The following is a 25,333-nucleotide window of genomic DNA, read 5'->3' on the forward strand; positions in this document are numbered from 1 at the left end:
CTTCTAACAATATCTATATTTCGAAGATGATTTGATTATGGTCGTTTAGCTAAGTTGATGTTTATGGTGCTATTTTAAAATTATATATTATATCAATCCAAATAATTTTTATTAATGAAATATGAGAAAAAAATCTTTCCAACCACGTGGCACGAATGAGATGATTAAACGTGGAAAATCCAATATCCAACTACCTTCCCTCTCCATCATACATTTCCATGGTGCGGGCCTCTGCAATTCTCTCCTTCATCGGATTCATCCCTAACCATCGCCATTCTTCACTCTCCACACACTCACTAACTCTCTTCTAGCTATGGAGGTCACTTCTTTCTGTAGCAGCAGCACCAGAGCAGCTTCCTTCATCTACTCATATCCTTCCACAACCACTTCAAGAAGAAAACGCCCTCTTCATCTTCATTCCATGGCTACCGAGAAACCTCTCCCCTCCGCCGCTAAAACCGTCGGCTCCAAGAAGGTCAGTTCTTCTATTTCCCTTTTTCTTCCCTATCAATTTCTCCAATTCAAACACTGAAAACCCAGCATTGTGTAGATCAACACCACGGTGTTCCCTCTCGGCGAGAAAGGCCCAAGGAGTAGCATCTCGCTCTCGACTTCACCGCCGATTAAGCTACTGACGAGGGTGGAGCAATTGAAGTTACTAAGCAAGGCGGAGAAGGCTGGGTTGCTATCTGCGGCGGAGAAGGCCGGGTTGTCTTTGTCTTCGATTGAGAAATTAGGACTTCTGTCGAAGGCTGAGGAATTGGGGGTTTTATCGGCAGCGACAGATCCAGGAACTCCCGGTGCGTTGCTGAGTTTAAGCTTAGGGCTGTTGTTATTAGGGCCTTCATGTGTGTATTTGGTGCCGGAAGATAGTGTTTGGGAAATCGTGTTGCAGGTGGCAGTGGCTCTGGTCTCCATCGTCGGCGGTTCCGCAGCTTTTGCCGCGTCGAATTTGGTCTCGAATTTGCAAAGATCGAATTGAAATTCAGTGTTGGAATTTGTTAATGGCAGCCATGAAAGTTGTAGTTATCAGCTTTCCTTCTCCTTCCATGTCGTCGTTTTGTATGCTGTAATTATTGAATTTCATCATTTCCCGGCGAGTTAAAATGGCGATATTTGAACGGCAAATCTTATGCTCTCAATTTTACACCTTATGCCGATTCAAAATTAAATATTGAAGCATGCATTTGCATTATATATAACAACAACCTTATATATTATATTCAAACTTAATACCACCAAATAATTACCCATCTAATATGTTAATTTTATTTTAAGCAATGAATCATTTTCCATACCCAATTCAAATTAGAATATAAATTCGAGTTTGTGTGGCAAGACAAGACTAAACATATAAGAGCAAGTCGAAAGACTTTAACATATATATTTTTTCATGTCATTAACATATAAAAAGTTTGGGTAATTGTAATAATAAAAAAAACATCTTAATTTATCTTTAATCTTATATATTTTGTTTTTATAAAAAATAAGAATCTTATACTTAAATTTGTTGTATAATATTGGACCATTGGTTATTTTGAAACCTAATAAAAAAATATATTATATACTTTTCTAAAAAAAAAAAATTATAAAATTACTCGATGAAAAATTAGAAAATCATTTCACAAATTCGTAGTTATTTCGTCGGAAGAATTTTGGGTTTGTCCGCTGAACTTCGCTGCCGTTCACCATGGCGAAAGCTGCTTCTTCTTTATTGCAAACCCTAAGGCGCTACATTAAGAAACCTTGGGAGATCACTGGCCCGTGTGCAGATCCAGAGTACAGATCAGCGGTTCCGAGCGCTTTAGAGTACAGGGTCGTTTGCCCCGCCACCATAAAGGAGAAAGCCATTATCCCTACATCCAATCCCGAAACCGTTTTTGACATTAAGTATTACACTCGCGACCAGCGTCGGAATCGCCCTCCGATTCGACGCACCATCCTCAAGAAACCCGACGTCGAGAAGATGATGAAGGAGATCAAATTCGACCCTGCTGACTTCCCCAAAGTTTATCTCACTGCCGCGATTGAGGAGGATATGAATACCCATGGGGGTGGTTATCAGAAGTAGAAAGGTTAGTCGTTTTTTGTTTTTATTTTTGGTCTCCTTCAACTTTTGGATTTAGTTTTTTTTGTTAGAGAACCACTGGTTATGAATCAGATGCTAAAGGCATTTTAGGATGCGAAGTTGAATATATCAATACCGCATTCATTATATTTCCGTTCTGTTTTTGGCCAGTCTGCCTCATCTTCTTTGCACAATTCAGTAATCTGTCTGTTGTATAAGCTGTGAGTTTCCCAATTATGTTTCAGATGGCATTTGTCATTTACAGATCATTGCCAATGCAGTTGGTAGGATAGCTGAATACCTTGCCTCTTTATGGATGGTGGGTGCGAGGGCTAGACCAATTTCTGGTTCTTAAAACAAGTAGAACCTTAACGAGCTAGGAAGTGCTTTTAGCCTTATGGTTTTTTAAACTCTCCACTAAATCTTTCAGGATTTGGCTTCCATTCCGTGGATATTCTTTGAAGATGTCATATGATATATACAAATTGGATTGATTAATCTACTGCTAGAGTTGTATGTTATGCATTTCTTGAAGTGCTCAGTATAGGTGAAATTCACCATCCTAGATGCTCGAATCAAATGTGTGTATCCAGTTTCATGATTTCATCCCTATCCCTAGTTATGGTTACTGATCCTTTGGCAATTTCTTTGTATCATTTTTGCTCTTAGATATTTAACCATACACAAAGTATACACCGTAAGACTCTATGTGCTACCAATATAGGGTATAAGGTACATGGGAAGAAATACTATGTTTTTTGGTACTCTACCGGAAAAGTAGTAATAATCATTCCTTTTCAAAAAGAAGAAAGAGATGGAGATGGAAGAAAAAGTGAAAAAATCAGGTTGAAGAAGTAGTAGCCTTTCTTAAGTAATTGGGATATTCAAAAGTTAAGTAATAAAAATTCTGTGTGGACGCACTGTTTCCTGTTCTGTATAGAAATGTGTATTTATTGTCAGGCAGGTGTGTTGTTTGGCGATGGCTGCGTATTAGTTTCAGCTTCAATCCCCATGCATTTTATTGAATAGCATTCAACTTCAATCGTTCTTGATGAGCCAAATATTAATTTGGGGGTGGGAGGATGTGGGGAAGAGAACAAGTAGCTCTCATAAGATACAGTGACTGTACTCGAACACCCAGTCCCATATGAAGTTTAGAACATTAGGCTGCTGGTGGTGGTTGTGTTCAGTTTCGGAAAATGGCACTTCTTGTTTATGAAGGACAACCTGATACCAATATAATATTTCATTAAGAACATAATCGCAACCTTGTGAATTAATTTTATGATGTAGCTCTCATAAAATTAATTCTATTTAGTAATAATATTTCTTGCAATGATAGTATGTGCAGGCTTTCTGATACAATTAAGTTTTTCTTCTTTCATCAGGTTTGGTGGGTTCTTAAATGTTTTTCATGATCTTCTTGCTGCATTCTGGATTATTTCCTTTTGTTACTCTTGTCTTCTGCTCGATTTTTGTTGCTGCTATTCTATAGCATTGTAATCCTAAGAGTTGTTCTAGTTAATAATTGTCAACATTGGTAGCAAATTCCTGTAAATGACTATTAACTTTGGAATGTTTACCAGGTTCTTTGCGCTCTGGGCAATGTTCTCTTCAGCTTGTATTCCTCAACTCTGCTTCTCTTTCAATGTTAACCTGAGAGTGGGTTATTTAGGTAGAGAAGTTTGTATGCCTAGCCTATACATTAATACAAGACATGGGATTTGGCATCAATAAAGTACATCTCCTTCTGAACTCCTCCTCAATTTTTTGTTTCTTTTGTAACGTTATGTGCTTGTATTACAACCATTTGCAAAACACTCTTGCTTTTCCATTGCTCCTGAATTTTAGGACATTTTGCTTGCATATCGTTATTGCTATATTCCCAGCTTTGTGTTATTTGTCTTTGACTTCAGCAATAGCAAAGCTGGGATCTGACATATGAATAAAGAAGTGAAACTTACCTTGTCTTCAAATTTTCTTTCCCTTAATCTAAACTTAGACGATGATCTTCATTGGCAATCTTGGGGTCACTTGTACAGTCTCTTCTGGCTGCAGTTTGTCCTTTTACCTAAGCAAATTAATTTTTATCTGGTAGTCTATTATTCTATACGGATGAAGCAACTTGTTCATTTCGAACAAAAGATCGGTTGTTATCCATTTTTGATAAAGGGTTGGTATCCTTCTTGATAACTATTTTGTTTTTCTTAGCTTTGAAAATTATGCTCGTATCCTCAACCTTTTTTTTCTTATCATGGTTTTCATCTTTGCTGAACCAAATATTTAAACTTTTAGCAAACTTCAGAAAACATAAACACCTTCTCTAAACAACATGTTTTGGATGCCATTACGTGGAAGTAGTGTTTATAAATTTAATTTTTAAAAACAAGAATAAAATAGTTAAGTGACTATTCATTTAAATGTTTCTTCAATGAAAATAGAGCATAGTTTTCGAAATAGGAAAAATGTTTGGTATATTGCGATACAAACCATTTTCATCGATTATTTGATACGTCATAAAATAATTTATTAAATATTTATTGTATAATCTTCACACAACTTTAATAACTTTTTGTAGTACTAGAAGTTTCAACCGAAAAACAAAATACCTCTAAAAACAAAACACCTCGATAAGCCTATGCCAAAATAATTGGTCATCCATCTAACCACAAAGCATGTCTATTGCCACAGAATTCACCTTTGAAACAAAGCCATTTCACTCTATAAAGTCTCTCTCCTCAAATTACTCCAAGTTTTCTTCCATATTTTAGGCTCCTACTCTACACACCTTTAGGGAACCCTAATTAACAAAGCTTTTAATACTTTTTTTGACTTTTAACCATCAAATCAATGCAACAAAATAAATACCCATTATCAATAGTTCTCATTGTTAAACAATCTTCTCTATCAATTCTTCCTTTTCCATTTGGCATTACAAAAAATATATTCTCTCTCTCTTCTCTGAAATGGGATTGTTGAAATCATGAAACAACCCATTTGATTGAAAGAAAAAAGATCATATTTTTGGATCAGTCTATAAGCTCTGTTTTGAAGTTTTTTTTTTTTTAAAAAACCATAATATGATCTCAAAATTAAAGGAAGAAGGTGCTCATGATGAAGCAAAACAAAGGAAGGGGAAAATGAAGAAAGCAAGAACGTGTTCAAGACAAGGGCAATTTCTAAGAGGCAATCCAAGAATTTTTAGGGTTTCACCATTTTTTGGAGGTAAAGATAGGCACAGCAAAGTTTGTACAATAAAAGGGTTAAGAGATAGAAGGATTAGGCTTTCAATTCCAACAGCAATTCAACTTTATGATTTGCAAAACAAACTTGGTTTAAGCCAACCCAGCAAAGTCATTGATTGGCTTATTGATGTCACAAGGTTTGAAATTGATAAGCTCCCACCACTCCCTTTTCCAAAAGATTTTGACCCAAATGCTTCAATTCTTCATCATTCTGATATTGGAGATGCTGCTTTCAAGGCCAAAAATGAAGAAACTGATCACACACTTTTGGTTCAAACCAATGACATTAATGGAGTCTGTTCCCATTTTGAACCTCCAACCTTTCCATTCCCCTTCATGGACGATCAGACTAATTCAGCCCCATTTTCCTTCTGACCGTCGACGATACCATCGGAATTCTCTCCTTATCTTCTCAACGGCAGAAAATAAAGGTGTGTTTTAAAATAACTTTCAGACCCATGAAAATTTTGTTGTCTAATTTTTCAACTTTTATAAATTTGTATTAGATGGTTCAACTTTCAAATTTTTTATCTAATTGGTACTTTAAGTAACATTCAACAATAAAAAAGTTGAAAAATTAGTCAATATTTTTTAAACTAAAGAGCAAATAATATACAAAATCAATTTTCTTGTGAATAATTGTAATAATATTTGATAAATTAACCATTCATTTTTTATAACATAATGTATGATTGAGAATAGATAGTCATAAGGTGTTCATAATCCTTTCTCATTAATGTTATAAAATAAAACTTTGAATGATCATTATTAATTTTGTAATAAAACACCTACTAAATCCCATCAAGTAGGTGGTAATGTTAAAAAAACAAATACTAACACTAACCACCAGCCCCCGGCGAGGATCGAACTCGCGACCTTTCGCTTACGAAGCGAACGCACTACCACTATGCTACGGAGGCAATTTTTGATAACACAATTAAATTTATATAATCTTAATACATCATTTTATTTTAGTTTTCGTAGGTTTAATTGTCTATTGAAATTTTTTAAAAAAAGTATACATATAGGATGGAATAGTTATTCGAACTTATGTTGCTCAAATTGGTTAAATGATAATAAGTACTTTCGTGTCGTGAGAATATTGTCTCGAAGTATTATATTTTGAAAACAAACAAAGCTAACGTGGAAGGGTTATTTTAACCTATATAAGCTAATATGACATAATATTGATCTTGAGAAATTGTGAGTGTTAACTTAATGAATGGACGAAAATTTAGAGAAGAAACAAAGTCGTATAAAAGGAAAAAAAATGTCAAAGGGAGTTGAAGCTTTTCCCTCTTAGATAGACATTTTCCCTCCCCTAAATTGCATAAAATGTTATCATAAGTCAAATATAGTAACATTTCAACAATGGAAGACAAAATGCAACATTAATAAACAATAGAGACTAAAGTTAGAAAACACCCAAATAATTTGGATTCTGGGAATAAGACATAAACAGTCTTTGATTGGTAAAATATGAAACTTTCTCACTTCAAATAGATAAGCAGAAACAAGTTGTTTGATTCGTACAATCAAGTGCTGCAATTATCACATGGATTTTGTGGCTATGAGCAGAACCAATTTTTTGAATCATTCACTGTTTTCAAATGTTCTTCTTAGTGTTTATGGCCATAGAAAGTATGAGATGCTTTATACAATTATTTAGTTGGGTAAGACGAAGGAAGTGAAGAAAGAATATCAGATGCATACATATTTTGATTCATAACAAGAATATGTTCATGGGTTGAAAAACTTGTAAACCATCTTTACAACACTTAATGATTAGTCACAATGCTTCAGAGCATTATATATATTATAGGAAAAAAATATGAGAGTTTCATCACTATGAAAAGGTAAAATCAGATGGAGGTAGAGAATGTTAAAAAGAAGAAACTATCAAGTAAATAACTGTCTTCGTCTGCCTGACTTGGCGCGTAAATGAGCAGCCTCGACATATACGATTTCATCGACTAAGTCTTTGAAGACCAATCTTTCAATATCTAAGACAACGTTGGAGACGTCACCATAGAAATCAGTCCAACTTCCAGATCTTTGCATCATGTCTTCCTTTAAGATACTATCCAAACTCTCATCCTCCTCCGGTTTCTTTGTTTGGAGCTGTTCTATTTCAGAACATAGCTCCTTCAGAAGCTTTTGAGCACTAAGAGTTTTAGTTGCTAGTTTTTTGGATGTTGTCCAAGGCTCGGGTATTGCAGCAACAACAGACAATTCTCTAGCAAGAATCTCATTCACGGCATCAAAAATGAGCTTGCGATGAGATTTCTCTTGGTTCAGTTTTAAATCTGTAACTTTCAAAGAGCTACAGTCGTCCTTTCTTAACAAACTGCTTGTCTTGGTTTGCTCCAAGACGAAGAACAACTCGGGGTTGATTGGATGACCAGATGGATGGAGTTGAAATGTTGCTAAGCCTGAGCCAAGGTCCCGGAGTAAGAGGCCAGAAGCTAACAATATTTCGGATATGTATCTGTTATCTGGATCAGTATTCTCACATAATGATGCAATGTAATCTGTTTTTGCTTCATCATAGTGAGAGTTCAGGCGCCTGAGCTTCTGAACCAAGTTGTCAATGTTTTGCAGTTTCTTGCGGTTAATTTCTGTGCTAAGACCGGGCTCCACACTGTTTTCTGTGGCACTCCATTGGTATTCACCACAATCTCCAGAGCCTAAAGTCCTATTGCCTGAAATGTAAGCATCAAACAGTATAAGAATCAATCAAATTGAAAAAGAAGAGGAATGGTTGTACTACCATGATTAAATTATGAAATATTCCAATTGAATCAGAAAATGAATTTTGCTTTTGGGGACAGATTTGATCACCTTTAAGGGCCTTTGATATCTGCTTAACAGGAGATGGAGAAGGTTCGTCGTCCCTATATATAGAAGCATCAAGAATGGAGACTGGACTAGGGTGTTCAGGAGCAGGAGTAGCAAGTTCTGCCTGCAAGCCACAAAATGAAAACCTCATATTTGAGTTCTGAAGCAATCTAATAGACGTGTAGATTAGTTGCTGTAAATGCGGAGGAAAAAGAAAGGTCATTTACATTTTCCAATGAACGAGAATCTGAGTACTTTGAAGTCTTCATTTGTAAACCATGACTGCCATTAATGTCAGCAGGAAGTTCACTGCTGGTGACTTCAATATCTGTCTTTGAGTCCAAGGATAAATTACTGTCAGATATTTGAGATAAGTCATCCCCCTGGTTGCTCAAAGTTCTTGACTCATTGCTTACTTCACTCAATTGGTCATCCATTTGGGAGACATGGGATGGTTTCACTCTCGATCTTCCAACAGGAGAACCAGATTCAGTTCCCTGTCTGTTGGATTTCCATTTGGTTTTGTTTGTGTCAGATGGAGGAGTTGGTGGTCGAGATCGTTTGTCTTGCTCAGTTTTCTTCTGTTGCAGTCTTGGGCTCACGGACCCTGTGGTTTTTATTGAGCTTACTGTGTTTTCCTTAGGTAAATGTTGAGGCTTAGAAGAAGTATGGGTTTGTCTAACGTTTCTTGCATTATCTTTCTTTTTGGTGGAATTTGCACCGGAGTCCCTGTGACTGTTTTCCGGAGATGTATCTTTAACTACTCGGCTACCACTGGGGCTCTTTTTACCCTGTGAGGGTTTCTGAAGCTTCGGGAGACCAGGAAGGCCATCAATTTGAAGAACTGATGAAGCTGGGATTCCAGATTTTTCTACAAGTTTTGCTGGTTTCATGATCACAATTGGAGATTCCCCACACCTGGAAGAATCGGGCCTGCTAGTTGTTGCAGCCTTTTGGGTTTTTCTCCGACTTTGTTCACTGGTCAACCTAGAATTAACACTAGCGCTCTCCCGTTTCGGTTCATTCTCTCTTTGAGTTGCAGAAGGTTCCTCCTCCTTCCTAGTATCCAAGAGCCCCTTTGATTGCATAGCGTCAAGGATCTGTTTTAGTGCTCTAAGATCTTTCCCTGATTGTTTAAACTCCAAGTCTTCCAATCTTTTTTCAATTTCACTATAAACAGAAGGAAACGGGTTAGACGATCCAGCTAACCCTTTTGAATGCTTCATAGCAGATTTATCAAAGCCTCGAGTTCCATCTGGCTGCCTCCATGGTGCAACTTCCACAGGAAACTTCGAATTTGGTATAGGTTTCATAACAAAATCAGGATTCTTCCATCTTGGTGAAGTTGGGCCTTTCAACGTGTTCCGAGGAGAGTCAGTTCTAATTGGCCTGATAAAGTTTGCACCATCCAGTGAGCTAACAAAGGGGTCACCTTTAGCCTGAGCATCACTAGCCAAGGGGGAACCTGGAAGTGCTTCCAATCCCATTAACTTTGCCACAACACTAGGGGGATGCTTTCGAGATCCTGATGGTCGTGGTGGATCAGAAGAATTTTCACTAGAGCAATCACTACTGTGCAAGTTCTTCAAATTCCTAGTTGTATTTGACCCAGATTTGGAACCCTTAATTGAACTCTCCCGGCTGTCCAGTGAGAGCCTTGGAAAGTCTTTAAATTTTGGAGCTGACCGAATGGTATCTCGCGATTCAAAGGATAATCGATTAACCTCTCTCCCATCATATGAAAACCGAGGAGCATCTCTAGAGAATGATTGCAAATATCCATCTTTTACTTCGTGAGACAACCGATCGTGTTCTACAACTTCATTATAATACCATGGTGCATCTCGAAGTTTAGCAAGAACCAGAAGAGACTCCTTTAAATCAACAGGCATCTTCTGTTTCCAATCTGTATCAACCTTTGAAGCCCCATCTGCGGATTGGGATAGCTGTACAGGCCTTGGAGAGTCTCTATGCTTCATAGAACGACTCAGTGGTTCCTCACTAGTAGATGTCTTAACTGATAACGTTCTGGCTTCCCTATACATAGAATCCTTCACAACATCTCGAAGATCAAGATGTTGTCTCCCGACACGAGGAGAGGTATTTGACTGGTTCACTATAGAATCCCTTGAGGGCGTTCTTGATAAAAGTATCTGATCGAATGAGGACGCTTGCGACGGAGCTGTTTTGTTGTAATCACTGGAGGATAAGGAAGACGAGCAAGAAGAGAAGGAAGCTCTCGATAGTTCTTTATTAAACCTTTGTTTCTCATTGAAACTCTCATTTAGGGACATGTCCTGCAAGAACAAGATTCATAGTTTAAGATCCAGGAAGAACTCAAAATTTCCATACACAACTTAAATGCTTAACATAATTACAATGTTGTAAACTACTCGGCTTAAAAAATGGCTAAGAGTAATTAGAAGACTTACAGTTGCCTCTCTCTGAAAGGCATTGTACTCTTTTACTGCGCTGCCAATATTTAGATGAGAAGTGCCTGTAGAAGACAAGATCGAAAATAAATTGGCACGTTATCAATTTGCATACCCCTGGATTTTGATATATATATAAGAAACCAAGCTTTCATTGAGAAAGATAAAAAGATATACAAGAGGATAAAGAAACAAGCCCAATAACAAAAAGATCTAAATGAAATTCTATCCGGAAGAACGATGCTGAGCTCATAATTATATGAAGTCCGATTCACACACACACAAAGGAGCTAAATTTAATGCCTCGCAAAACCTCTCACCAAAATTTTCCAACCCTCTAAAGATTTTACCATTTCTCTCAATCCGGATGCCCCACAAATGACGAAAAACAAGACTGCCAAGGGATTTATAAACAATAACCAATTAAAGATTGTGAAGCTCGTTTGGAGTGGATCAAAACAGAAGCAATCTATCTGAAGTTCAATAAAACAAGCTCAAAGGATTGTCATTAGATTAGCCACATAATTACGAAAAGCATGACGTGTTTCCTTTTTTGCTCCACAGAACACCAATTACAGAGAAATTCATAAGACAGTGAAGTTAATAAATTAGGCAACACAAATTTCAATTCTGTTTCTCTATCCCCATAACAAAAAGGAAAATGAACAAACTTTTCAAGATAGGGAATAAAGTGGCATCTTCAATTCTTAGAAGAACATTAAAGTGATCAAAACATCAAAAACTATTAGGAAGCTTAAAACTTTGTAGCAGAAAGACAACAAGCCAAAGCAAGGTCAGATAGCAATACCAGGAGGAAGCCGCTTGTGTCTCATATGTCTTCCACTGAGTACATGCTGACGATCAAACAACTGCAAGATCCCAGTCATGCATCCTATTTGCTTCTGTAGATCTGGATTTTCATCAGCTAAAGAATGCAGAAGCTTTGCAGCCATCTTCGGGGTCTTCTCTTTCACAAGAAACTATGGAACTTTCCTCAGCTCAGTCATAGAAAGAACCACATACCAAAACAAAAACCCCAAATCTTAGGCTGTTCGAACAATCTAATGACTAGTGAAATGGATATTCTAACCAGTTATCTTCCAACCCCACCTAAAAGACCCTTTTTATCAGAAGAAAGACAAACACCTTTCTTCAAAAGGAATTAATTCTTATTCCTCATATTCCACGGAGTTCTATATGGTCCAAAAACCAAAAGATAAGGATAAAGAACTGCCAAAGCCCATGCCCTTTGAATTACAGCATCTCCCAAGAGATTCTCCACTCTAATAAAATTGCTTCTTGGGTTATATGTGCAAAACTCAATTACAGATTCAGAAAACAGCGCAATTAACAGCTTGAGATCACAAACATCAGCTCACAATATAAAATCCCAAACACACCACACACACACACACACACAAAAAAAAAAAAAAAAATCACCCCCCAAATTCTAAAATGCCCTTCTGGGTTCCTTAAAATTTTTCCAAATCTTGATTTCTTGCAGCAACAAAGAAAAATCCACAGCAAGAAGGAGCAAATGGGTAATGGTCAACGACGAATGGCAAAGGAAGAAACAGAAACACAGCTGAAAACTTTCTGCAGATTTAGTAACAGATGTGAGAAAACTATGTTCCAAGAACAAATGTAAGTACTTGGTTGCCACTAGTAACGTAGAAAATGGAGCTAAACAAACCCAATTGGGGGTACCAAGAAAAGAGCTGCCCCTTTTTTTCTTGGGATTTTTTTAGAGGAGCAAAATGAAAGAGGAGGAAACGAGAGAGAGAATGTGGGTCAGATGTTCTTTCAGCTCCCTATCTCACAAATCCATGTGAGATGGGTATGTGAGTGGGTCAAGAGCTGTCTACATGTGCATGTGAACTTGTCAGTACTCTCTTCTCTACAGAGAGAAACAGGGGAGCGATTTTTACTTACCAAAGAGATATGAGAAAAAATTGAAGAACTCCATTAGAGAGAAATGGAGGAAAATTACCCACAAAACTCCATTGAATTGAATCCTCTTACCTTAGTCAAACTCTCGCTTTCATGCTTCAAGTAGCTTCTTCCCTCAAATGGCCGCAGCTGATAATTAAAACAACATGACTTCAATCTCAACTTTAGTCCTTATAATAAATTTGAGAACTTGGGGTAGGGCTAGCTTTTAATTTCCTAGTTGATTTCTTCTCAAGATTCAACCTTTTTGAAATCTTGGAGTATTTAGCGAATTTATGTTTGATGGGTTTATTTCTAAAATTATTATTGGACTATTTTTAAAATTTGATTAATAATATGTACACCAATTCTAACCTTCTTTAACTTATAAAGTTAATTCAAATTAGAAAAGTCATACTATGAAATTGTTAAAATGGTCACAAATATATTATATGAATTTAAAATGATTGATTATTTATATAGATTAAGAACATGCGTTATATGGGAAAAGTAAATTAGTTGATGGTTTTGATTTCTATACCTTTCTTTTAAGCAAGTTGCATAAACTTTTAGTATTATAATGATATAGGAGATCAATTAGGTAGTAATTGAGAATCAAAAGAGTAGTTCAATGATTGTAAAAATGATTTATTCCAACCAAATCAATGCATATAATATATATTCAATTTAGATGTTAAAAGCTTCCTTTCTATTATTAATTATTATATACCCACAATTTTATATTTTGAAAAAATTAATTACATTTTTTAAAATAATAAAATAAATTAATTGCATATCTCAATTTACTATAAATTTTAAAATTGAATCAATTACGTTTAAAACATTTTTAAGTTTAGATTGAATATCGATTTCTAAATAGCTATGACTTTGTAGGTTCTTTGATAAAGAAATAAAGAAAAACGTCAACATTCTAAAAACGCTAACCAATGGAGACATTCCTTTTTATTAATTATTTAATTGCTTTTATAAAAAAAATTAGAAAAAAAGGAAATATTTAGAGAGGTTTTGTAGTTATAATTAAAAAAAATGTAAACTGTTAGGGGACACATCATGACATGGGTGCCATAATCTCACCACAACATGAAAAAGTCTTTGGTCATTTTTCAATTTGCTTTCATTTCACATTATTCAATCATAGTTTAATTTAAACCATGACATCTTTATTTATATATATATTATATATATATAATACACATACATTCATTAGAATATATAATTCATCCATCATTACCAAACCTTAGGGTTAATTTTTCAATTAGATTAAAAATGAGAAAGGGAAATGAAATTATTTTCGTATTTTAGTCTGTTTTGCTATACTAAATTGAATCGTCCTTAAATGCTAATATTACTGTCCAATTAAATACTAACAAATGTAATTTATATAGTACACGAGTAAAAGTCAACTTGACAATCATAATTTGATGACGTAAATACGAATGCAAATTAAAGAAACTTCCTGTAACGTAACCTCGTTTTCTTTTTTTGTTGGGTGTCTAGAATATTCGTGTAAAATGACAATATTGTTAATGAAAAATAGGTTGATATATATTTTAAATAATTAGGGCAAAATGAAATAATGGAAAGGTTGATGCATACTTAACAAAGAAACAATGACCCTACATGACATCCCAAAAGAAAGAGGATGAAAAGAAGGCTTTTTGCATGGCATGTGGGATGCCTTACAAAGATTAGGGCATCACCAACTAACCAATCAATATCAATTCTAAGCCATGTTCCATGCAAAACAATGCAATACTACTGCTCATTGACCTTATGCTTATGCTGCATTAATATTATTCGATTATTAAAATTTAATTGAGTTCTTAAACTTATACAAATATGGACAAATCAAACTTACGTAATTGTAGAGATTGTAACAATTGTAACAATTTTTACGAACTATTATAAGTTTGAGAACGCGATTTTTTTAAATTAAAGTTTGATGGTGTAATTATTACAACTACCACGATACATCGAGTGATGTAGGATGACTTTTTCAAATCTCTCTCTCAATTCCTCAACCAATAATCTATTTAATCATCTTCAAACATCATTTGGTTCATACCCCTCAATGAGTGGAAGAATTATATAGCCAAACAATGGTGGGGTTTTCAACCCTACAAACTCTAATATATATATATATATATAGAACTTTGAAAAAACATATATAAATCAATAATGATTTCATCTTCATGATATGAGAGAGAGAGAGAGAGATTAAAAAAATTATATAGAAGATGGGTATTGTTTGCAATTGAGTGAACATGGACCAAACTATTTGGGTTGGCTTAAGGTGCATGGTACCACCATAAAGTATACCCTAATAATTTGAATATCATAATTTCTCCAATGAAAAATTCCACTCTTTTAAGTATATTGTCTAAGAGGGAAAAAAAAATAAAAGGTTTTAATCATTATTCATGTGTATAGAATAATAATAATGTTTATTAAAGTATTGCATTTTTGTATATATTAGAAATGACAATCTATTATTTAAAAGTTGTGTTGTTTATCTTTAATTTTGAAAATGAAAAAAGAAATTGAATTATATTATAAAAGAAAAAAAAAAGTAAAATTTGTCTTCAACCTATATTTTTTAAAATTTAGTTTGATTTTAATTTAATTACAGTTTCACCTTTGAAATATAAATTTTGTTTTTTCAATTTAGTCTTTTAATTGCACGAGTAAAAATGTGAGACTTTATAATTAACAAATCAATTACAAAGGAAAACTAAACCTAAAACAACTTAATGACCAGAACTACAATATCGAATGATATTTAGAAATTAAAGGCGTATCAGTAAAGGATAAGTAATGAGAAGCTTTTGACACACCACTCCTTAATTTAATTTCATCCATAAAATTAATTATTGGAGACAAAAAGTTGAATAGAGAATAGTGTCCAAATTTTTTTTTTTTTAAATCCTCTCTTTGTTGTCTTTTGACTATTAAAGAGAAGTTCATATCCACTTTGTTGCATTAAGAGAAGTTCAACATTAATTTAGGTCACATTATAAAGGCAACATATAGGGGTGGAGGTTGAACCATAATTCTAGGCTATCCCTAATGCTAAATGGCTAAATGCCATGCCATGATACTTTATGTCTTTTTCCATTTTTTAGTTGACTTTTATGAATATCTTTAATTATATCGTTATTTTAAACGTTGTACGAGAAGTTTTCACAACTAGTTTTCTTTTAGTTTTGTTTAGTTCAATGCAACACGATTGTAAAAATTTTAAAAAAAATGGAAATTGGAGATCAAGAAGGTTGAGTTGGCAAGGAGAGGATGTTGGGAGTTGGTTTGCCAGGGCATAAGAATCCAACAGCATCTTTTGTTGCACATGATATGAATCAAAACATATACTTTGTTACCCTAGTTTGGTTGCAAGTTTGTTTGAAGAAATAATTGAGACATAATAAAGAAGTATCGGTTGAGTTAAGTAGATGGACGTGAATATAATTCGAGTTTGAGTACTCTTAGAATGAATGATTTTGAATGGATTGGTTGGTGCATGTCCCTATTAAACTTGTGAAGGCTTTGCTCAAAGTTAGTTTTTGGATGTGTGGTTGGCTTACAAAAGGGAAAAGCTGCTCATAACTCTAAACATAATGCCAACTACCTCAACATTATTGTTACTTTGAAGGGGGTGAGAGTGGCACTTTTGGGATATGATCCAAGTACTTCACTTTTCTTTTTATAAATTTACTTTTATTAAATTGAATTTTGTGTGTTTCGATGATTGATCTTTGTAATTTGTTCGACGGTACCTTATATATGTATTATATTGTTGGTGTGTGAATTTTGTACGCATCTGTTGTCTCCATGGTCCTTCGTGGACTTGACCTCCAACCACTTTTCGATCCTCAAGTCTATTACATCATAATGCCTAAATTAGTATAGAGACCAAATAGTTTAAGTAAACATACAGTATGGTCAAAGTTTTTCTTTGAAAATTACTTACTCTTCCACTCTTGAGCCATCAAATAGTGTTATTTCTAATATTCCTTTTCTCTAACCTACATGTAGTTATGTGCAAACTCCAGTGATATCAAGTTTGTTATAATGATCAATCTTATGAAGTGTGCTCGATCTCTTTTCAATCACACGCTTGGATGATGAGTCCAAAACCTAAGGTTGGGTTTCTTAGACTTGGGTCCGCCTATGCCTATAGATAAGACGAACTTCAAACCTTGCCTCGGGCCAACCCCTATATATATTTTGAAGGTGTTCTAAAGAAAAAACAAATAAATTTGGATATTGATAGGGGGAGGAGAGAGGAGATTAAATGTAGTGACATATTTTTCAAAGTATTCATAAATGATGTTCATGAAGGTTGTAATAGAGATATAGGGTATTAAAGGAAACACAACATTGGAGCATTGAAAGAGGTTGGTGAATTGGCAGTTAAAAAGAAGAAGAAAAAAAACTCCCATAACTAAATTCCTGTCTTATTGGACTTTGCCTTCTCACTCTTTTATTTTCCTTTATAATTTTGGATGAAAATATGAATTCACAATATATATATATATATATATAAATTTTATTTATATGGCTACTAATTAATAAGTAGGCTATAAAAACTTCAACCATATGGATGTTATAAAATTCTTATGAATAGTCCCTATTAGAATTATTTGCTTTTATTGTTGGTTGGAAGTGGCTTTCATTCGTCAACTTCATAAAACACGATAGCATGTTATCGAAAAGCTTAATAAAAATTAGATTAATTTAATCGTCCAACTACAAAAACTAAATTTACGATGCTTTTTTTTCTCTCATGATAGATAATGTTTGTACTTTAAATATTCGAAGATAAATAATAGAACCATCAATTTTATTATGGTCAAATTAATTATTATACAACAAATAATTATTATTTGCCGCATTGGTTGATATGGAATCAGTGCATAATTGACTATTATTGAAACAATACATTATTCTTTTTTTTTAAGAAACTACCACATGACTTTATCCATTTATTAAAAAAAAATCTCTCATTCATTGTCTAATAATAGTGAAGTGCAAATTTAGTGGCAAAGATTTGGAAAAAGTTTGATAATTCAAAATGTTTAACTAAATTCAAATTATAAATGATAGAGATTAAGTTCTAATGTTTTTCAAATCATAAAAAATAGAAGGAATGTTAGGTACAAAGTTGACTATCCGAATAACGTTTTTTCAACCTAAAGCGTTCTAGCCATTATCACAACATTGTAGATCAGTTTTCATCCAACATTCCAAAGGATATCCACTACAAGATTGGTTTCAAAGTGTTTACGAAAGAACGAATGGTTATATATTGTAACTTCAGTTGGATAACATTTTTCAAAACAAAGGGTTTGTTGTAATTTAGCCTTGGAAACAATCCATCATGAGAGAGACAACCCAAGAGAGATTATTGGAAGAGACAAGGATTGTAGAAGTGAAAAAAACAGAGCATATAACATTTTTCATTCGTTCATGTTTGTTTAACCAAAGAAGATTATAGATCAAGAAAAACTGAGGTTAGAAATTGATCCTTTAATGCATAAAAATCCTTTCAACATCAGGGGCCAAACTAACATGTAACACTGTTTCCATTCATACAAGAAGATATACCAAAAAGATGCATGAAAATGCCTCTCAAGTTTACCTTTTCAGTTCCATTGGAAAGAATTGTTATTCTCCTGATCATTTTTTCGCTCAACAAAATATATGATCCGTCTATAAAACTTCCAAGACGCGTTCTTTTCTGTAATGGGACGTTGGCCAAACCGATTCTGCTCAACGTATTTTTGAACGTTTTCTGCCATGGATAAACCTTCCAGAAAAACCCGAAGATCGCCTCCCGGTCCTAACATGAATCATTAATCATAAGAGATGACTGGCAGTAGTATAGTTTAACAAAAATATACCAGGAATCGTGCAGCAGCAGTAAGATAGAATAAGAAAAGGGAATATATTTGAAAAATTGGAAGGAAGTATCAGAATGAAAGTTTGTGTAGAAGATGGCTTGCTAGAAAGTAAGGGTCTAAGACGTGAACTATGGATAAAAGAGCATTGTGCTATTTTATAGCTTAGAAGCAGTTAGTTACCTAAAGACGTATCGTCAGTATCCCTAAACCGATATGTTACAGGAAATATTGCAGTGTTTGCCTACACAATAACAAGCACCCGAAAACGAAGAATGCCTTGTTAGCATTAGATTGGAGTGCAGAGAATGGGAAAGTACACATTCTTATTCAGAAAACGACACAAGGAACTAACCGGATTGCACAATGCCTTGTGTGGGGAATCATCCAACAGTAGGGTGTTTGATGCATTGAACTCTCGTGGCTTGAGGTATTTCCACAGTTTTTTTATTTCCTTTAAGACTAAAGGCTTGTGCTTGTTCTCTACGGTAGAGAACGTGGTGTCAGTACAGTGTGATTGATCCTGTATAGAGCAGTGTTAGAGAACCAAAAAGAAACGGCCTGATATCAATGATTTAGCAGAAGACATTACTTTTGGATGATTGCACACTCATATGAAATGGATTAGGGAACTGAATGATCAATGTTTTCCCAAAACCTGCATGACCCTCTTTAATCAATATTTATGATAGATAGAGTTCAGAGAAATAGTTTTAATAAAGTGTCTTGTGCCAAATATAAATGAACTAATACGAGTTAAAGACTTGTAGAAAAACTGCTGGCCACTAAACTACAGAGTTGAATATACTGATGCCAGCCGGCAAGAAAATACCATGCATGACATTGACAAGTGCTAAATGGTGTCAGAATGAGATATAACCAAATGAGAAACTATGCAGTATCAAATGACATTATTTGGTTCCATTTGTTTCAAATCCTCCTAAGTTCAAAATATTGAAGCATAATGACAAAGGCATCAACAGTCTTTCGAAACTTAAGCATAAGGTGTAAAAAAAGTCTGAATGTAATATAAAAACTATGAAATTATGACACATGAAATGAAAAAAGAAATAAAGAAATAAAGGGCTATATGACCTTCATGGGGGCCGCTAGCAGTCAAAAAATGTCATGGACTTAATAAATAACTTATGTAGTGGTCACCTACCTAGGATTTAGGACCCAAATATTATAAAATTAGACGAATTTTTTCATGAGATTAGTCGAGGTGCATGTAAGCTGGATTAGACACTCACAGATATCATAGTGAAAAAAGAGGAAGGGCTTTATCAAAGAAATTTATGCTTGTTATATGAATATACTTGTTTCTTATAAAAAAAAAAAAATTATCAAAGAAATTGTGTAAATATTTAGATATTCCCTTCTTTTTATATTGAAAAAAGACTCCTCTACGTACATTCCCTTCTTTTGCATCACCTGATATCGGATGCCTCCCTTGCACCATGCCTAGGTGAACGTTTTAAATCCATGAACATACTTGAGGGAATCATTCTATCAATAGATATTCTAGCCAACTAGATAGAAAAGAGGCCTAGAAAACTTTACAAAAAGAAGAAATGCCTATTAACCTTTTAGAAGCACCAGAGGTTCCATACCTTTCAGCATTAGTCCAGAGTCAAAGCTTCATGTGAAATAATTTTGAATCAATGTACAATAATAAGCACATTATTTTTTTTTTTTTGGAACAGAGACAAGCACATTATTTACATTTCATATTTCAAGAAAGAATGAAAACTGTGATATGATTGATTCAAAATCCACCCTCCCCCAGGTTCATATATGCATATATTCATATATATTTATATAAATAAACTTTTAAAAGAAACTGCCAAACATTATTTGGAGGTTGTAATATATGATACTAGGGGTAGAAAAGAAATAGAGAGAGAAACATAGACTTACCCAGCAAAATAGTAATTTTTCTCTATAGTCTCTCATTAGAAAATCTATCACCATGTCCACATTTCTCCTGAAAAATTGTTGGACGCGTTCAGGAAAAAATCATATGAAAAAGTAGGCTATCTTAGTGAAATGACCAAGTGAAACAATGCACAAAATAATTTGCAATTCACAACCAGACGAAGCAGGAAAAGTAAAGTGTAAAAAAAATTAAGTTGTCAATTGAACATTACCGAGTTCTTGACGACCAAACACCCACCTCGAATCTTTCAAAACAAAACTTAATAAAATCATCACAAAATGGCCTCTTGAACACTGTAGAAAGAAACAAGGCAATTCACTATTGAAGTTTTTAAGGAAAATGAAAAATAAAGAATGTAATTGTCAATCATTACCTGCTTTTTGTCTTATTATAATGTCTGGCTTATATCCAGGTGGAACGTAACAAATAAAATCTGCAAGCAGTCCATTTACATCAAGAACAAGAAGCTTCTTCGTTGTAGATCCAATTGAATCTCCTTTCTCTGAAGTATCCAAAACCAGCGGTGGAGTTTCCTCTTCAGCCATAGCATTAACAACACTGCTTGTCTCACCAGAATCAGTGAAACATACAACTTCTTCCTTGGCAGTTTCAGCATTTTCCAGTCCTGGAGGCACACAGGAAGGAGTTGACATAATCAGTTCCTTGATCGTTGAAGCTTCATCATCATGCTCACCAAATGAACAGCAAACAGAAGCTTCCTCCACAGGGCCTTCCACGATCTTTTCTGAAGCATTATTACCAAATGTGTCATTTATTTGTTCTACATCTAAACTTTTCAAAGAACCATCCCCATCGTATTCCAGCTCATTACATGGCAAAGGATAATCAGGGTCAGAGAGTTTTTCTCTAGAATGAACATCCTTCTTCACATCTATCATCTCCTTGCTCAGTTCTTGGGCGACAGTGTCAATGTTTCCTTGATCAGATACCTCATGACCTCTCAAACCACCTGGATCTTCAGAGATCCCAGAGTCTTCTTTGTAAGCATTCATAGAACTTGGCTCTTCCATTTCAACACTATATCCAGCAACATTTTGTTTTACTTCTGCTGCATTCAGGATAAGATTATAAGAACCATTAATATTTTCATTCTCTGTATCCGTATCCTTTGACAATTTTTCATCATCATTATGCTCCTTTTCATGAACATTCCCTTTTAGATTACATATCTCTGGAAGATTTTTTCCTGTTTCAGACTCCAACTTCGAGCACATAACTAACGTGGCATCTGGAGAAGGATCTTTTTCAAACAGAATTTTATCCATTGAAGATGCAAATTCAAAACCAGAACAAACACTACCCGTATTGTTTCCTTCAGAAGCATCATCAAACTGTTCTTGCTTTCTCTTTTTCATTTTATGCTCCAACCCTTCGTTTGTATCACATGCTGAAATATCCATGACCAATATTTCCAGATATTTTGCAGAAATCCCACTCTATATCCTCATAAATTCAAAAGGTCAAGTTCTTTGAGAACTCTCAAGTATTTCCTTGAAGGAATTTTCTCCTACCTGATGTATAAATAAAATAATAAGGTCATCAAAATCAGAATATCTATCTCGTTTCTATGCCTAGTCATAGATATCTATCACTAAGAAGCCCTATAGCCTAACTTCTCTGGATCTTTGTTCCTTTTCTAACTCCAGTTAAAACCCAGCACAGGGTCATTAAAAGTAAAATGTTTCAAAGCACAGCAGCTTACAAAGACATTATTTGTTTTACTTCAGAACTACAACAAAGCCATTAATACATGTAATCAGGCATATACCAGAAAAAGAAAGACAATAAAAGATCAAGGAGCTGATTCTAAACTATTTCGGCAAATAGCAAGATAAAGGTTAATCTTGAAGTTACTTACAAACGCAATTGCAAAACTCCCTTTCTAAAACTCAGAATGTCCCATTTCAGATAGATTCACCCTCTTATTGTCCTCAAAACACCACAATTCCTCACTTCTTAGTAAAAATCAAGTGCCAATAAGCTCAGACGCAGTCAAATCGAAGTCAAAATCAACAACAGTAACAATTAAACGAGCAAAACTCAGATAAAGTCTGAACAGTCATGGGCAAAGATAGTCTTCCAAATGAGCATCAACAAGCAGGACAAGTCAAACCCATCTCAAAACAAAGAAAACCCATTTGAATTCCCATCAACACTTGACCCAATAATGAAAAAAAAAAAAAAAAAATTAGCATGGGAATTAGGTAAAAGCGAGAGAAAGACAAAGAGACTTAACAGATCGAACATGGGATCAGATGAACAAGCAATGAACTGTAACTATTGGCAGGACAAAAAAGAAGAGTGTGGCATTGAATGTCGTTGGATGGCAGCTCAAAATTTCTCTCCTTTTGTTGGATGTAGCGCCGTCGTTCTTCTCGCGGGCAGCCCATTTGCGCATCGGCGGCTCACTGACCATCAATCTTCTCCTCTGATTTTTTTTCCTTTTTTCTTTTTCTTTTCTTTTTTCTTTTCATTATCAAATATATAATATGCTTTTCATACCCTTCATATCTTCTACAACGTGACGGTTTAACTGATAAAGTTTATATTTTTATATTTATCTATGCATACATTTTACTTCTATTCAACTTTAAAATTCACCGTCAACATATCTCAACAAGAGAAGATAAAACAGAAAAAAACAGTCAAAACAAATATAACTTAAATTGTTATAATACATATGTTAGCAAACAAAATATATGTGATTCGAATCTTTCAAATCATTACTAAAACAAATAGAAAAGAAAGTAAAAAAAAAAAAAGTTATAGATAAAAAAGAAAAAAACAGTTGTTTAACATGAAGTTATTTTAGGGTTTCTTCAAGAATATTACTTTACAAATATCGACATTTGGTGAAGAATGATACGTATGGGTAGTAAGTCTCACATTTTCTATAGTATCTAAAATCAAAAGAATAGCCAATAAACAATTTTCAACGAGTGTTTTTTATACAAACTTATATTATTAAACTATTGAACTTTTATAAGTAAATTTATTGTTTCATTTTGAAAACCTCTATATGAAATTTATAATTATATCAATTTGCTTTTTTAATCGTCCCTCTCATAAAACTGAAATTTAAAGAATTCTACACATGTAAAAACTGTAATTTAATTTGTTCATTCAAAATTTAGTACTTAAACTTGAAAGTTAATTATAAAAATCACTGATTAGCTCTGTAATTACAGATATAGAAAGATGAAATGCCATCCCATCAAATTATAATATAATTAAAGACTAAAAGGTTTTTAATTCATCTCATGAATAAAGAAAATAAGATGTCAAATCAATTGTTGTCCACTCCTCGGCTTATCCAGCCTAAAATATAATTCCAGTAGTGAATGAGCTTCTCTATGTTTCCAAACAGGTTCTATGATAATGGTCCTTTAGTTTCATTTGCTTTATTACAAATTTGAATACAAAAAGGTGAAACACATGGAACAGAAATTTCAACGAAATGGTATGCTATGTTAATGTGATTCATGTGAATAAAGAGATCTGCCAAATTGTCCCTTAGTGGACTGCTATTAGGCAGTCAGTGTGACATATAGTGACTAACTATATCATAGTGTTAAATCAACAAAGCAGGTATGTTATGAAATGTAAATGTATTAAACGTAAGAGTGAGAGGTTGAGAAAGAAGTTGGCGAGCATTATTGCATCAAACATAGTTTCGAGTATGGAAGTTCTTCTGATATTCAGAAAGGGCATGGATTGAGGCTGGAAATGCAGTACCCCACAGGTGGATGGATCTTGAAATTTGGTTGTCATTCTGCAGTGAACATACAAATTTTATGAATTTGCCTAACAGGAGGAGATCAGCTATATGTGACAGAGAAGAGAACTCAACATGGAGTTGGATAGAAAAGTTTAGTCAACATCGTACCTCTGGTAGCCTCAACATGTCCACTCCAATGATAAAACTGCCCGTAATGAGACCATCAAGAACTCTTTCAGGATTTTTCATAGTAAACTGTGAATCTTTATGCTGTTTAGAGTTCTGCATACGAGTAAGATGGCAAGAACAGGTCTGAAGAATTTGATACTGAGCGTCGAATTTGGGAAGAAGAATATATGAAGCAATATGAGAGCATTTACGGCTCCACTCACACCCTAAGTGATAAAGCAAAACGAACACCAATGATTATTCAAATTCTAATAAGTATATTGATGTTTGAAAGTCGAATGTGATCAGTAAAATGTATGTAAGGTTAAAGGAACAAAGTCTCATATCCAACCAAATAAGAACTTTCCCCAAATAATCAACTTTGTTTATCAGATGCCAAGCATCCTCCCCGTTGTTAAAAGGACTATAAACAGTTTAATTGTATTCAATAATAAAGGATTCACCAAGCCGTTTCAAATGTAGAAGGTTACGAAATTATTTTGGTATATGATATAACTTAAAGTAACCCATTATATATAATAACAATGCTAATCCTAAAATAACAAAGAATGAAGTTTCATAACAGCAAGCAGTAAGAGTCTATATGCCATGGGGGACACCTAAAATACAATGCTAGTGCCTATGAAACAGAAGGCATCATCATGTTATCCCTACAATTGTAAAAATCAGGTTCCAAAAATTTCAAGAACTCCCAATATCAAATGATAACCGTTTGTGTTATAATATTTACACAAAACCCATATAATATTTAGTGAAACTGCACTAACTGGGTACAAAGAAATTAAAGTGGCTGAACTGATCTAACCAAGTTAGAAGTTTCACAATTTCCTCATGCCATTTCCAGTAGTAATCAACACAACAATTGTTCTTCGTTTGCAAACTTCAACAGAACAATACAATTGGGAAAATCCGAATGCACGATGTAAAAATGAAATTCTGGACACAAAAGGACTTCACGTTCTTCATGTATGAATTCGTTTATACATGCAAGGAGTTAAATTGTTCTGATAAAACAGCCAAAGTTGGAAAAAGAATAAAC

The 25,333-nt window shown here is 34.3% G+C and overlaps 5 protein-coding genes and 1 non-coding gene across 8 annotated transcripts; 3 read left to right on the plus strand and 3 right to left on the minus strand.

Moving 5' to 3' along the window:
- The first annotated feature begins 173 nt into the window (after window positions 1-173).
- On the plus strand, window positions 174-1,149 carry LOC101204037. Its single transcript, XM_004137390.3, has 2 exons — window positions 174-475; window positions 551-1,149. The coding sequence occupies exons 1-2, from the start codon at window positions 314-316 to the stop codon at window positions 980-982; spliced, it is 594 nt and encodes a 197-aa protein (XP_004137438.1). The 5' UTR covers window positions 174-313; the 3' UTR covers window positions 983-1,149.
- Window positions 1,150-1,672: 523 nt separating this feature from the next.
- On the plus strand, window positions 1,673-3,650 carry LOC101204278 (the record flags this gene model as incomplete). Its single annotated transcript, XM_004137392.3, has 2 exons — window positions 1,673-2,075; window positions 3,457-3,650. A coding segment is annotated over one exon (399 nt), but the record flags the coding sequence as incomplete, so codon positions are not given.
- A 1,498-nt stretch (window positions 3,651-5,148) lies between these two features.
- On the plus strand, window positions 5,149-5,688 carry LOC101204687 (transcription factor TCP5). Its single transcript, XM_011662041.1, has one exon. The coding sequence runs from the start codon at window positions 5,149-5,151 to the stop codon at window positions 5,686-5,688; it is 540 nt and encodes a 179-aa protein (XP_011660343.1).
- Window positions 5,689-6,161: 473 nt separating this feature from the next.
- Window positions 6,162-6,233, minus strand: TRNAT-CGU. The gene has a single exon. It is a non-coding gene; the product is annotated as a tRNA-Thr (tRNA).
- Window positions 6,234-7,001: 768 nt separating this feature from the next.
- LOC101202986 (protein LONGIFOLIA 1) lies at window positions 7,002-12,668 on the minus strand. Its single transcript, XM_004137553.3, has 5 exons — window positions 11,392-12,668; window positions 10,584-10,648; window positions 8,379-10,448; window positions 8,155-8,275; window positions 7,002-8,015 (listed from the first exon to the last, which is right to left on the minus strand). The coding sequence occupies exons 1-5, from the start codon at window positions 11,534-11,536 to the stop codon at window positions 7,213-7,215; spliced, it is 3,204 nt and encodes a 1,067-aa protein (XP_004137601.1). The 5' UTR covers window positions 11,537-12,668; the 3' UTR covers window positions 7,002-7,212.
- Window positions 12,669-17,953: 5,285 nt separating this feature from the next.
- On the minus strand, window positions 17,954-22,927 carry LOC101203219 (hypothetical protein). 3 transcript variants are annotated; one of them, XM_031882259.1, is made up of 7 exons: window positions 22,624-22,927; window positions 20,740-21,898; window positions 20,578-20,659; window positions 20,348-20,414; window positions 18,783-18,950; window positions 18,611-18,671; window positions 17,954-18,369 (listed from the first exon to the last, which is right to left on the minus strand). In XM_031882259.1, the coding sequence occupies exons 2-7, from the start codon at window positions 21,785-21,787 to the stop codon at window positions 18,173-18,175; spliced, it is 1,623 nt and encodes a 540-aa protein (XP_031738119.1). In that variant the 5' UTR covers window positions 21,788-21,898; window positions 22,624-22,927; the 3' UTR covers window positions 17,954-18,172. The 3 variants fall into 3 exon arrangements, with proteins under 3 accessions (XP_031738119.1, XP_011650225.1, XP_011650222.1); XM_011651923.2 differs by lacking the exon at window positions 18,611-18,671 and having other exon boundaries at window positions 17,956-18,369; XM_011651920.2 differs by lacking the exons at window positions 18,611-18,671; window positions 22,624-22,927 and adding an exon at window positions 22,246-22,602 and having other exon boundaries at window positions 17,956-18,369.
- Between the last annotated feature and the right edge of the window lie 2,406 nt (window positions 22,928-25,333).

Source organism: Cucumis sativus, chromosome 1 (assembly GCF_000004075.3).
Source record: "Cucumis sativus cultivar 9930 chromosome 1, Cucumber_9930_V3, whole genome shotgun sequence".
Lineage (NCBI taxonomy): Eukaryota > Viridiplantae > Streptophyta > Magnoliopsida > Cucurbitales > Cucurbitaceae > Cucumis > Cucumis sativus.